The sequence below is a fragment of the Erinaceus europaeus genome, chromosome 15 (assembly GCF_950295315.1).
Source record: "Erinaceus europaeus chromosome 15, mEriEur2.1, whole genome shotgun sequence".
In the NCBI taxonomy this organism is placed as follows: Eukaryota; Metazoa; Chordata; class Mammalia; order Eulipotyphla; family Erinaceidae; genus Erinaceus; species Erinaceus europaeus.
The window spans coordinates 11169234-11182654 of record NC_080176.1 but is presented as its reverse complement, the minus strand read 5'-3'; the positions used below and the strand labels follow the sequence as shown (position 1 = coordinate 11182654).

Below are 13421 nucleotides of genomic sequence, written 5' to 3'. Positions count from 1 at the left end.
AAACCTTGGGAGCCTGTTACATAGTGAAATTCTGTGCATATGGCAGTGACTGCACTGTAGCATTAACCTCCTCAAGGAGAGAAAAGAACAGAGAAAAAGAGGAAGAACCTAAATTGGGAGTAAAAAAAGTTTTTTGCAGATACCTATTACAGGGAGATGAGAAATTGTGTCAACAATCAAACTGTAATCATCTATTCCCCCTGCAAAGAAAGTAAAAAATATTTCAAATGTATGAAAAAACAAAACCTCTGATATTTTGATGCTTGGTCTGTGTTGACTTCCTTCCAGGAGTACCAGCTCATAGTCGGACTTAAAAACTGGATGATCTGGACTGCCCATTTCTTCACATTCTTCTTTTTTTATATCATTATTATCAGTCTGATATGTATAATATTTTTTGTCAAGGTAAGTGTCTATTCTCATGCTGTTCAGTAGAAATCTGAGTCTCCTATGTAATATTGTTTTAGTAGCTCTGGCTACAGGCAGTGCTGGGGATTGAAACCGGAAACTTCTCGCATGCAAGGCTTATGTTCTGCCACTGTGTTGTCTCCCTGACCCTCCCCTACGCTCTGTTTTCATTAGCATATTTGATCTGCCTTTGCCATTTTAAATTAAAAAGAACTAAAATTAAAACTTAATTTCTTAGTAACATTTCAAGGCTTCAGTAGCTACATGTGATTAATTTTAGTTGATTATAGGATGCTACAACTCTCCTTTGAAAGAGGAAATGTAAAGAAGGTGTGGGCTTGTTCATATCAGGTGGCCAGGAGGACAAAAAATATGGCTTTTATTTATTTATTTATTTATTTAGCATCCGGGGTTATCACTGGGGCTTGGTGTCGGCACTACGAAATTACCACTCCTGGTAGCCATTTTATCCTGCCCTCCCCACCATTTTATTTGATAGGACAGAGAGAGATTGAGAGATGAGAGAGAGGGGGAGAAAGATAGACACCTGCAGACCTGATTCTCTGCTTGTGAAGCATCCCTCCCCCCACAGGTGGGGAGTGAGGGCTCAAAGCAGGGCCCTTGCACAGAGAGCTAGCTGTATGCACTTAACTGAGTGCACCACCACCAGGTCCCTGCTTTTATTATCTCTATTATGGAAAACCTGAGTCTTCTAAACTTCAGAGCACAAGTTAAAACCTTTTGTACGAAATCTTACTTTCTGGGGCCAAGTGATGGTTGAGTGCACATATCACAATGCACAGGACTTACGTTCAAGCCCCCCCCCCCCCGTCTCCACCTGCAGGTGGAAAGCTTTGCAAGTGGTGAAGCAAGGCTGCAGATGTCTCTCTGTCTCTTTCCCTCTCTATCACCCCTTCCTCTTGATTTCTGGCTGTCCCTGCCCCACAAATAAATAAAGCTAACAGGGAAAAAAATTAAAGAAAGAAACCTTGCTTTCCTTCTTTAAGTTTCCCTAGACCAGCATTTCCCCATCTTGTGTTTATGTGATGCTATTTACTGTGTACCTTACATTATGTCATCATTCTCTTACTATAGATTGTCGATAAACCAATCTTCTTCTATAGTGACTACAGTTTAGTCTTTGTCTTTCTTACGTGCTATGCTGTTTCTTCAATATTCTTTGGCTTTATGGTTAGCACGTTCTTCAATAAAGGTGAGTGAAGACTTCTCCTGTAGTAGAGTTTGTTTTTCAATTAGTTAAAAGAATATACTTAAGACCTCTTTCTAGTCACCTCACATATAGTTTTGACTTATATTCTAGCAGAGAAAATTAATTGCATATGAAATCAGGTAACAGACAACCAAGAGAGCATCAACATTTAGTGATTTGAGCCAGGGAGATAGCACCAGAGCCAGGGAGAGAGCACATTAGACTTCCATGCCTAATTCATGAGAGATCCCAGATTCAGTCTCAAGCACCACTGTAAACCAGAGCTGAGCAGTACTTTGATAAAGAAATAAAATTATCCACACCTGCAGGGGGAAGCTTCACAAGTGGTGAAGCAGGGCTGCAGGTGTCTCTCTGTCTCTCCTCTTCTACTTCCCCCTCCCTGCTCAGTTTCTGTCTGTCCTAGCAAATAAATAAATATTAAAATATAATAAAAATAAAATTATTACCAGTTGGTACCTAAAATAACTAAGCAAAGATTCCTGCAGATTCCAGGTTACATGATGATGAGTAAATGTCTTTATTACTTAAAGCTTTTTTTTTTTGTCTTTCTTCTATTTCCTCAATGTGCTTTTTATTATTTTTCCAAATCATTTTATTTGGAAATAATGGTTTGCAGGATAGCTGTTGACACATGAGTACAATTTTTTTTTTTTTTTTTGCCTCCAGGGTTATCACTGGAGTTCCGTGCCTGCACTATGAATCTAATGCTCCTGGAGGCCATTTTTCCCATTTTGTTGCCCTTGTTGGTGATGTTATTGTTATTGTTGCCATTTCTGTTGTTGTTGATGGATAGGACAGAGAGAAATCGAGGGGGGGGAGACAGAGACGGGGTGAGAAGAGTTAGACACCTGCTTTACCACTTGTGAAGCAACTCCCCTGCAGGTGGGGTGCCTGCGGCTCGAACCTGGATTCTTGCACTGGTCGGGGTGCTACTGCCCGGCTCCCATGGGTACAATTTTTTATCCCCCCATGACAGTTGTCTGCAAAACCCTCTGACCCGTAAATTAGGTCCATCATTATGTATGAAAACCCTGCCCTCCTTCCCTAGAGTCCTTTGCTATGGTGCAATAAACCAAACCCATTCCAAGCTTTACTTTGCTGTTAGCCTCTGGTTCTTTATTCAGCAGTCAGAAGCAAAAGTCATTAATAAGAACACTCAATTCAGGGGCCAGGCGGTGGCACACTCCATTAAGCGCACATATCACCACGTGCAAGGATCTGGGTTTGAGCCCCCACTCCCCACTTGCAGGGTGGAAGCTTCATGAGCGGTGAAGCAGATGTGCAGGCGTCTAGCTTTCTCTCTCCCTCACTCTCTGTCTCCCCCTTCCATCTCAATTTCTCTCTGTCTTGTCAAATAAAAATAGAGGGGGTCAAGTGGCAGCGCACTGGGTGAAGCACACATAGCACGAAGCGCAAGGATCCTAGTTTGAGCCCTGGGCTCCCCACCTGCAGGGGGGGTCGCTTCACAAGTGGTGAAGCGGTCTGAAGGCTTCTGTCTTTCTCTCCCTCGCTCTGTCTTCCCCTCCTCTCTCGATTTCTCACTATCCTATTCAACAACAACAGCAGCCGCAACAACAACCAGGGGAAAAAATGACTGCCATGAGCACGAGCCCCAGTGATAACCCTGGTGACAATAATAATAAAAATAATAATAATAAATTAAATAGTCAATGACATATATTTTGAGGAAAAGGTTCTTGATTCTAATCTTGGCTTCTGAAAAGTATTCCAAAAAACCAAGCATATGATCTATAAGACCCAGGAACAGGTAGTTTTTATCCAATGTATCACATTAGGCTGAAGAAAAATATAAGTTTGTCATCCAAATGTTTTGAAATTTACAAGCCTTAAAATACATTCCAGAATCCCAAGTTGGCTATATCAAGCACGTTCTACCAGTAGTGTTGCCTAGGTGGGAAGAAGTATACCTGTACTTTACCAAGTATCTGATAGCATTTTTTTCATGTTATTCCTTACTTCTTCATAACTGACTCTAAGTGGGATTAGATTTCACCTACTTGAAAGCATATTAAATATACCATTCCATCACGTTCTGACTTCTTTTATCTGAAAAGTTCTGTTGATCTATGATAGTTATTTTGGTGTCTTTTTTCCTTTTGGGGGGGATTAATGGTTTACAGTCAACAGTAAAATACAGTAGTTTGTACATGCGTAACATTTCTCAGTTTTCCACATGACAATTCAACGCCCAGTAAGTCTTCCTCTGCCATCATGTTCCAGAACCTGTACTCTTCTCCCCCCTACACCAGAGTCTTTTATTTTGGTGCAATACTCCAACTCCAGTCCAAGTTCTACTTAGTGTTTTCCCTTCTGATCTTATTTTTCAACTTCTGTGAGTGAAATCATACAATATTCATCCTTTTCTTTCTGACTTACCTCACTTAGCATGATTCCTTCAAGCTCCATCCAAGATGGGGTAAAGAAGGTGAAGTCACCATTTTTAATAGCTGAGATATATATATATATACCACAAGTTACTCAGCCACTCATCTGTTGTTGGATACTTGGGTTGCTTCAAGGTTTTGGCTAATACAAATTGTGCTGCTACAAACATAGGTATACACAAATCTTTTTGGATGGGTATGTTTGGTTACTTAGGATATATCCCCAGGAGAGGAATTGCAGGGCCATAGGGTAGGTCTTATAACCTACTTCTAGCCTTCTGAGAGTTCTCCAGACTGCTCAGGAGTCATTTTTTTGTATGGGCAACCCCACCCTCAGCAAGACAGTGCCAAGTATAAACCTAGGATATATCCTTTCCCATGAGTCCAGGAAAAAATAGATCTGAACATACTAGGAGAAGTGCAAATATGTGTGTATACATATATATACACAGGTTTATACATATAGGTTTATACATATATATATTCAGTAGGAAAATAGATTTTTAAAGCCATGGTATATTTGTACTTTGGAATTTGATTCAGCAATTACACTGGATGAACCTGTGAGGAATGTCAAAGAAAGACTTCTAAAACCCCAGTGATGTTTTCCACATGTTTTTTAAAAATTTTTTTAATATTTTTATATTTTCCCTTTTGTTGCCCTTGTTTGTTATTGTTGTTGTAGTTATTAATGCTGTTGTTGTTAGATAGAACAGAGAGGAGGGAAAGATAGAGGAAGAGAGGACAGACACCTGCAGACCTGCTTCACTGCCTATGAAGCGACTCCCCTGCAGGTGGGGAGCCGGGGACTTGAACCGGGATCCTTTCACTGGTCCTTGCGCTTTGCGCCACACGCACTTAACCTGCTGCATGACCACCCAACTCCTTTCCATATCTTTTTAAAAAATAAAATAAAATAAAATGATGGCTAAACAGCTGGAGCCACTTTTTGAAACATTTCTTGCACAACCAGGGAAAGTATTGGTAGAGAACCTGCTTGCCTGAGTTTGTATGTTAGATCCTCAGAGTGCTGTTTTTTCTACCTATGATAGCAAACTCTATTTAGCAATACTAGCAATACTCTAGAAACAATACTATAGCAATACTCTAGAAACAGTATTTCGACTTCTGTTAATAGTAATAGTATGCTTTTATGATTTCTCAAGCTGAGTGCTCATGAATAAAGATAAAAAGAAAAAGGGAATGTTCTATAGCACACATGTGATTTAGTTCCTGTTTAGATTACTGTTTGTCACGTGTGGTAAATATCCTGTAGGTTAGCTCTTCCAATACATTAGTACATTCTTTAAACATGTTAATTTGAACATATGCTGTGTCCCAGACTCTGGCAAGACAAGCGTAAAAGAGAAAGACCAGCTTCTTCCCCTCATAGATCTTATCTGCTATTCTCTTATTGTATAAAAAGTTATTTGTTTTTGGTTTTGTTTTTATAGATTTCTATATATATTTATTATTGGATAGAGACCAAGAGAAATTGAGAGGAGGGGGGGGGATAAGGAGAGAGACAGAGAGACACCTGCCGCACTGCTTCACCACTTGTGAAGCTTCCTTCCTGCAGGTAGGGACCAGGGACTTGAACTCAAGTCCTTGCGCACTATAATGTATACACTTACCCAGGTGTGCCACCACCTGGCCCCTATAAGAAGTTATTTGTAGGGATCTGGTGGTAGCGCAGTGGGTTAAGCGCACGTGGTGCAAAGCACAAGGACTGGCATAAGGATCCTGGTTCAAGCTCCCAGCTCCCCACCTGCAGGGGAGTCACTTCACAAGTGGTGAAGCAGGTCTGCAAGTGTCTATCTTTCTTTTTCCCCCTCTGTTTTCCCCTCCTCTCTCTATTTCTCTCTGTCCTATCCAACGATGACGACAACAATAATAACTACAACAATAAAAAAACAAGGGCAACAAAAAAAGGAATAAATAAATAAGTTATTTGTAATTAATTATTCTGCATATGGTTTTTAAGTGACCTTGTTACTTCCTTTACTTTTGCAGTCCATATGGCTGCTTCTGTTGGAAGCGTCCTGTATTTTGTCAGTTTCTTTCCATTCACCTCCATTTCTCGCAACTATGGAAAGATAAGCTACACCAAGAAGATGGCTGTTTGTCTCAACTCAAATGTCGCACTGGCACTGGGGATCAATCTTCTGATCAAGTTAGAAACTAAAGGTAAGTGTTTACCTTGAATTTTTTTAGTCTCTGCTAGCTGATTTCTCTGAAAGGAGAGATGAGACAATGTGAATGGGATAGTGGTTGAGGTAAGAAAATCTTAAAAATGTTTAGTCCCAGAAATGTTTATTAGAAAGGCTATTATGTGAACTGTGAAGAATCAGAAGTGTTGAGGGCTGGAGAGAAAGTTCACCTGGTAGATAGGACACCTGCCTTGCCAAGGTGCCTTGCTGCACTTGTCCAGATGCCACCCCCAGCACCACATAGGAGTACTGGAACACGGAGGGAGCTTCAGGACTGTGGTGCCTTGTGCGTGTGCTCTCTTGCCCTCTCCGTCTGTCTCTGTGTGTCTCTGTCTTTCTGCCTTATCTGGAAAAGTTGACCTGAAGTGATGAAATTGTATAGGCATGAGGCCCCAGATTTTACCCCTAAATGTTTTTAAAACTTTAAATTTATTTTTACTGAGGAAATATTCTTTTACCATTGTTGCTTCAGTGGTATAATTTCACATCTTCCCAAAATATGTACTAGCCCACCTGGCCCACCACCAGTGGGCCCTTTCCCTCTGCTATTCTTCAAGATGATATGGGTAGGGTCAGTCATTTTTGAGATTTCTTATGGTGGAAGGAAATGAGGACCTCAAATCCATGTGGTTTTCTCTGCATCTTTTGTATCTATAGGACAGTGCCTAACCTGTGCTGGTTTATGGACATACACACGCTGAAATGTGACTATGTGTTCCCATGTGGCAGTGTACTAGTACCTTAGCATTAGATACAGTCTGACTGCTTGCTCGGACTGAAAGTTGTCATCCTGTTCCTTACCATTCACTGGCCCTGTCCTTCACGAGCATTTGGAAAGGTCGAAATGCTCTACATGTGATTTTGAGCTGTCAGGAGTCAGTAGCACCTACCCATGCCCATTTATCTAAGTTCCTCACTCTGCCAATACCAATGCTGCAGTTACTGGTGTGGTGTTGGATGACCCTGTCTGAATCCAGGGTTTACCTGAAAGAAAGACCTAGAATCCACGTACCTGCCCTCTGTACTTTACATTACACTTTTTCTTATTTGGATTGAAGGTGACTTTCTTCCTTGTGTTCCTTTCTAGAATGAACTTTTGTTCAGAATGCCGTTTACATTACTGCTGGCTTCCCAGGTCACATTATGCCATATAGACTGCCAAATAAGGAGCAGCAGGCTTGTTAATTCAGCTCCGTAGATTGGGAAGTATTTCGAATTTGTATGTCCTTTATGCTCTCAGATTTATTTTCTTTTTCTACTAAGTGGAAACATCTGATTATTTTAATTTAGGGAAAGAGAGAAATTCTTTCTTGTTCCATAAAAAAAGGCTTGATTTCTCTAAGGGCTGTAGACAGTATAAATAACTTTCCTCAGTCTGACTATACCTGTGTTTATTGTGTCTTTATTTCAAATTTTTAAATGTAATGTAATCAAATTGCCTTCCTTTCCTTTAATTTATACACTTGAATCTTGTTCAAGAAATTCTCCCATACCCAGCACCATAAAAATGATGATCTTAGGAGCCTGGAGAGAGTCCGCCTGGAGATAGAGCTCCCACCAGGCATGAGGACTTGTGCTCCAGCCCCCAGCTACCATATTCGGGAACAACACAGAGGGGGAGCTTCGCAAGTGGTGACATGGTGTTGTGGTACCTCTCCTCCTCCTTTCTATCTCTCCCTCCCTCCCTCTCTGTCGCTTTCTTTCTAAAAACAAAAAAGAGAGGCCTGGTGGTGGTACATCTGATATATTAAAAAAAAAATCTACATTCCCATATACCTGGACTCACATTCAAGTCTGTGAACCTTACCTGAGGCCAGGAGCGGGGTGGGAGGGGAGGGGAGCTTCGTGAGCATTGAAGCAATGCTGCCAGTATCTCTCTTTCTATCTTCCCCTTTCTTCTCAGTTTCTCTCTGTTTCTACCAAAAAGGGGGGGGGGTACAAAATAACCACCAGGAGCAGTGGCTTCATTGTGCAGGTACCTGGCTTCAGCAATGACCCTAGTGGAAATATTTTTTAATCTAAATAAGTAAATAAGTAAATAAATAAAAAGAAAGAAAGAAAGAACATGCGTATACCAGGCATGTAGTCCCAGCAAAGCCCAGGCAGGAACCAATTATAATAATAATAATAATTACTATTATTATTATTTTATAGAGTTTCTTCTAAAAATGTATATATTTTATGTTTTCTAGAAAACAAAGGCTACTGATTCTATTTGGATGTTTTATGCACAAATGCATTATTGATATATCTGTTTTTAATTGCTCTGTTGGGGGAAAATGATGATTTCTGAGACTGGTGTTATCACATTGTAGTTTCTTTTATTATATATCTTTTTGTGTTTGCCACCAGCGTTATTACTGAGCTCCATGTCTGCATAAATCCATTAGCCTGGAGGAGGCTTTTTTTAAAATTCATTTCAAATGGAGACTGAGAGACAGAGAGAAAGAGAGGGGAGAGACACAATAGCACTGCTCCATCATTTGTGAAACTCCCACCTACATGTGTTCCCGTGTGGTGACTGGGAGCTCAAAGCTGGGTCCAGACACATTGCAAGGTGTGTGCTTTTCCTGGGGAGCTATCTCCCAGCATCCTGTACAGTTTCTTATCTCCCCTGTTAGCTGTCAGTATACCACATACTCCACCAACTCACCTAACCCATCTTCCTCCTCCACAGGACACTGGATCCTCAACCCTCTTTCAGTCCACTCCATCTCCCCCTTTCAGAATAATTGAGAATTTCATTGTATTAACCTGAAACACAGTGTGTACTTTCACTTTTCTAATGATGTTATTATTATCTGCTTATTATTTAATTATTGTTTCTTCTCCTTGTTAATTTTCTCTTTCAAGAGCTTCTGTTTTTTGGAGGGTAGGAAACTTGCTCAAGTCATGAAGGACTTCCTAAAGTTTGTTCTACCTTCTCTTTTTCTGATTTTCTATGCACTTATTCTTAAGCGTGATATTCATTTTAATAATTATTTTTCTTTCTTCTTTTTTTTTCTTACTAGAGCACTGCTCAGCTCTGGCTTATAGTGGTGTGGGGATTAAACCTGGGACCTCAGAGCCTCAGGCATGACAGTCTTTTTCCATAACCACTACGCTATCTCCCCACCTTTCTCAAAAACACAGTGTTCATTAATATAATTTTCATGGTGCCAGTCAATAAAAGATAAGAAGGGCTACAGTTGAAGAAAGAATGATTTTTCAGGGCCCATCATCATCTTCGTGTCTTGCCTCTTTGAATTAGTGGTTCACTGCACTCCTCACGCTTTGGCAGTTGTTCTGTACTGTCTGCAGATACTGGATATAGAATAGAGGGTTACTTGTCTTCATTTGGTAAGTTAATTTGCCTTTCATCAGTACTTTAAGCAAAACTTGCTTTTCTCTTTGGCTTGATAGTATCTATTTTCAGTGCTGTCAGATATTTTTCCAAATTTGTATGTGCTAATAGCCCTTTCATATTTTTTTAACATTGTTATTAGTGATTTAAGAATGGTTTATAAGATTACAATACTACAGGGATGTAGTTCCACATTACATCTGCTATCAAAGTTCTGTGACCTGCACCCACCCCAACAAGACAGTTTGCACTTGGGCTACTTTTTTTTTTTTTGCAAGTTCATGTGTTCCAGTGCCCTGTATTCTACATGTGAGTGAAACCATACAGTAGTTGCCTTTACTTATTTAATTCACTAAGCATAATCACCTCCAGTTCCATCCATTTTGTCCCAAATGACACAATATCATCTTTTTAAATTACAGAGTAGTATTCCATTGCCTGTATGTCCTATAAGTTCTTCACCCAGTCATTTGTTGATGGGCATTTAGGTTTCTTCTACTCCTTGGCAATTGTGAATGAAACAACTATGAACACAGGAGTACATATATCCCTTTGAACTAGTGTTTCATATTCTTTGGGTATAGACCTTAGAGTGGTATTGCAGGATCATAAGGTATTTCCATTTATATTTGCTTAAGGATTCTCCGTACGTTTTCCATAAAGTTTGCACAGTTTGCATTCCCCCAAGCAGTGTAACAGAGTTCCTTTTATACCCTCACCAACACTTGTCATTTTCTGTTTTCTTGATGTAGGCATTCTCAGTGGTGTGTGATTATATCTAATTGTGGTTTTAATTTTCATTTCCCTAATGACCAGTTAAGTGAAGCATTTTTTCATACATCTGTGAGTCATATGTATCTCTTCATTTAAAAACTACCCAAATATTTTCCCCACTTTTTAATTGGGTTATTTGTGGGGGGGGTTCTATTGTTATTGAACTTATAATTTCTTTACAGATGTTTGATACAAATTTGTCAGATGTGTGGCATGCATAACTTGTCCGAATTGCTAGATTGCTTTCTTATCATTGTGGAATTTCTTTTCAATGTGTAGAGATTTTTCGATTTATTGTCCCATTTATTTAATCATGTTTTAGTTTCACTTGCCCATTGAGGTGAGTCTTGACTTCACACATAGAAAGTATGTCTTCTATTGAGCCATCTCCCAGCCACATGTCTGTTTATTTTTGTTTAAAGTCATTGACTTTGTCTCAGTTATCTCTGTTTATTGTGTAGATTTTGAAGGGACGAAAGCAATGCTGTTACATATTCCATCATTGTCTCAGATTACCTAAATATTAATGGTGCCAGCATAGAAATAATAAACAGTGGTAAGATTTAGGGCAAACCCTTTTTTTGTCCCTTTGCTCCATAGGTGACTGCATAGCTGTCACCTATGGCAGATTATCTCCTTTTATTTCAGAAATTGGTGTTAAATGGACTAATTTTTGGACACAAGCCAGCCTTGATGATGACCTTACCTTTGGCAGTTTGACGGAAATGCTTTTAATGGATGCTTTAATATATGGCCTTGTGACCTGGTATATAGATGCTGTCTTTCCAGGAAAGTATGGCATACCCCAACCATGGTACTTTTTCCTTCTGGTGAGTTGTAATGTGCCATTATTGTAAAAGATCATAGTCCTTATTACTCTATTTCATATTGATAATAAAATCAAAAGGTTAGATATGGAATCATTTCACCTACTCACCAGCCATTCTGAAATACTAGTTATTTCTTTATGTATCTTAAAGTCTTGCATGTGCAGATGTACAGTAAGTGTATTAACAAGACACCAATACATCCTGTCTTAAAGAATGTGAGAAGTTTAACCCTTCTTTAACCAAATGGAACATATTACTTTAGGTTAGAAGGTAAGGAAACCTAAAGTTTATGCAAACAGGGTTTCTTAGATCCTAGTGAGTAGACAACTAAGTATTTCCCATCCCTATGATGTCACTATTTTCTTTCTTTATAATGTTAGAACAATGTCACTAAAAGTAGAAGAGTATCGGGAGTCAGGCAAGTAGTGCATTGGGTTAAGCGCACATGGCGCCAAGTGCAAGGACCGGCTCAAGGATCCTGGTTTGAAATCCCCCCCCCCCGGCTCCCCACCTGCAGGGGAGTCGCTTCACAGGCGGTGAAGCAGGTCTGCAGGTGTCTATCTTTCTCTCCCCCTCTCTGTCTTCCCTTCCTCTCTCCATTTCTCTGACCTATCTAACAACAACAACATCAATAACAACAATAATAACTACAACAATAAAACAAGGGCAACAAAAGGAAGTAAATAAATTTTTTTTTTAAAGTAGGAGAGTATCAAAGGAATCAACACCAAAACAGAGAGGCTCCCTATGGAATGGGAGATCTTTACATGCCATACATCAGACAAAGAGCTAATATCTAAAATGTATAAAGAACTCACTAGAGGGGTGGGAGAGACAGCATAGTGGTTATGCAAACAGACTCTCATGCCTGAGGCTCCAAGGTCCCAGGTTCAAGTCCCCAACCACCATATGCCAGAGATGAACAATGCTCTGGTAAAATAAATAACTCACTAGACTCAGTATAAATAAATAAATAAATAAAAGTAACTCCGTCAAAAATGAGTAGAGGGTAAGGATAGAATCTTCACCAAAGAAGAAATCCAGATGGCCAAGACATATATTAAAAGTGCTCAAAGTCTGGTTATTAGAGAAATTGAGTAACAATAAGATAAGGTAATAATGAAATAGCACTTTATACCTGTGAGAATGGCATTCATTAGAAAGGACAGAAAAAAAGCAAGTGTCAAGAATATGGGGGGGGGGACCTTTTTACCACCCTTCTACAGTGCTGGTGGGAGTGTGGATTGGTCCAACCCCTGTGGAATAGTCTGGAATTTTTCAGAATTCTAGAAATGGATGTGCCTTATGGCCTGCCAATTCCCTTCTTGATGATGTATCTAAAGGAAACAAACACAGAAAGAGGAAACACGAAGTAAAACTTGGACTGGGTGGGGTTTATTGCACCAAGACAAAGGACTCTGGGGTAAGAGGGAACAGAATGGGCTGGGGGACTTTGAGGTCCTGCTGCATGATGGTGGAAAGGGACCTAAGTAGGGAGTGAGAATGTTTTTGCAGACACCTAGGAGACATGCGGAGATGAGGAATGATACCCGAGTGGCAACAACTGCACTGTAAACCGTTAACCCTACCCCAATAAAATGAAAAAGTAGGAGAGTATCTGCACCTTACCCTCCATATGCTACCTGACTGTCAGTAGGTAACATCTGGCACGAAGAAGATAGTCTCATCAAGTATAATAAAATATACTGGCTATAAAATCATTTTTAGTAATTCACATGGTCTCTATTTCTTGCTAGGATTTTAAGAAGCTTTTCTTCCATAAAATATTTAATCCTTTGTGACAGGCTTCTTTATTTTTCACATAATAGTTGCAACGTTCCTTTGTGTTAGAGACTAAAGCAGTACTTTGTTCCTTCTTATTATCCATTGATATTCCATTATATGGATGTATCATACTGTTGATTTATCAGTGGAAATTTGGACTGTTGCTAAATTTTGGCTTCTAAAAATAATAATGTTGGGAGTCAGACGGTAGCGCAGCGGATTAAGCACACGTGGCACAAAGCGCAAGGACCGGCTCAAGGATCTCGGTTCGAGCCCCTGGCTCCCCACCTGCGGGGGGGGGGGTGTTTCATAAGCGGTGAAGCAGGTCTGCAGGTGTCTATCTTTCTCTCTTCCTCTCCTCTCTGTCTTCCCATCCTCCCTCCATTTCTCTCTGTCCTATCCAACAATGACGACATCAATAACAACAACAACTAC

General features: G+C 39.9%; 1 protein-coding gene across 2 annotated transcripts in view; it reads left to right on the top strand.

Annotated features, from left to right (window-relative positions):
• Window positions 1-13421, top strand: part of LOC103107789 (phospholipid-transporting ATPase ABCA3-like) — a 105880-nt gene that overhangs the window by 26316 nt on the left and 66143 nt on the right. For both annotated transcript variants that reach the window (XM_060172838.1, XM_060172837.1), the window contains exons 7-10: window positions 289-405; window positions 1504-1621; window positions 6058-6231; window positions 11020-11201. In XM_060172838.1, the coding sequence (XP_060028821.1) occupies window positions 289-405; window positions 1504-1621; window positions 6058-6231; window positions 11020-11201 (591 nt within the window). The remainder of the gene's footprint in view (window positions 1-288; window positions 406-1503; window positions 1622-6057; window positions 6232-11019; window positions 11202-13421) is intronic.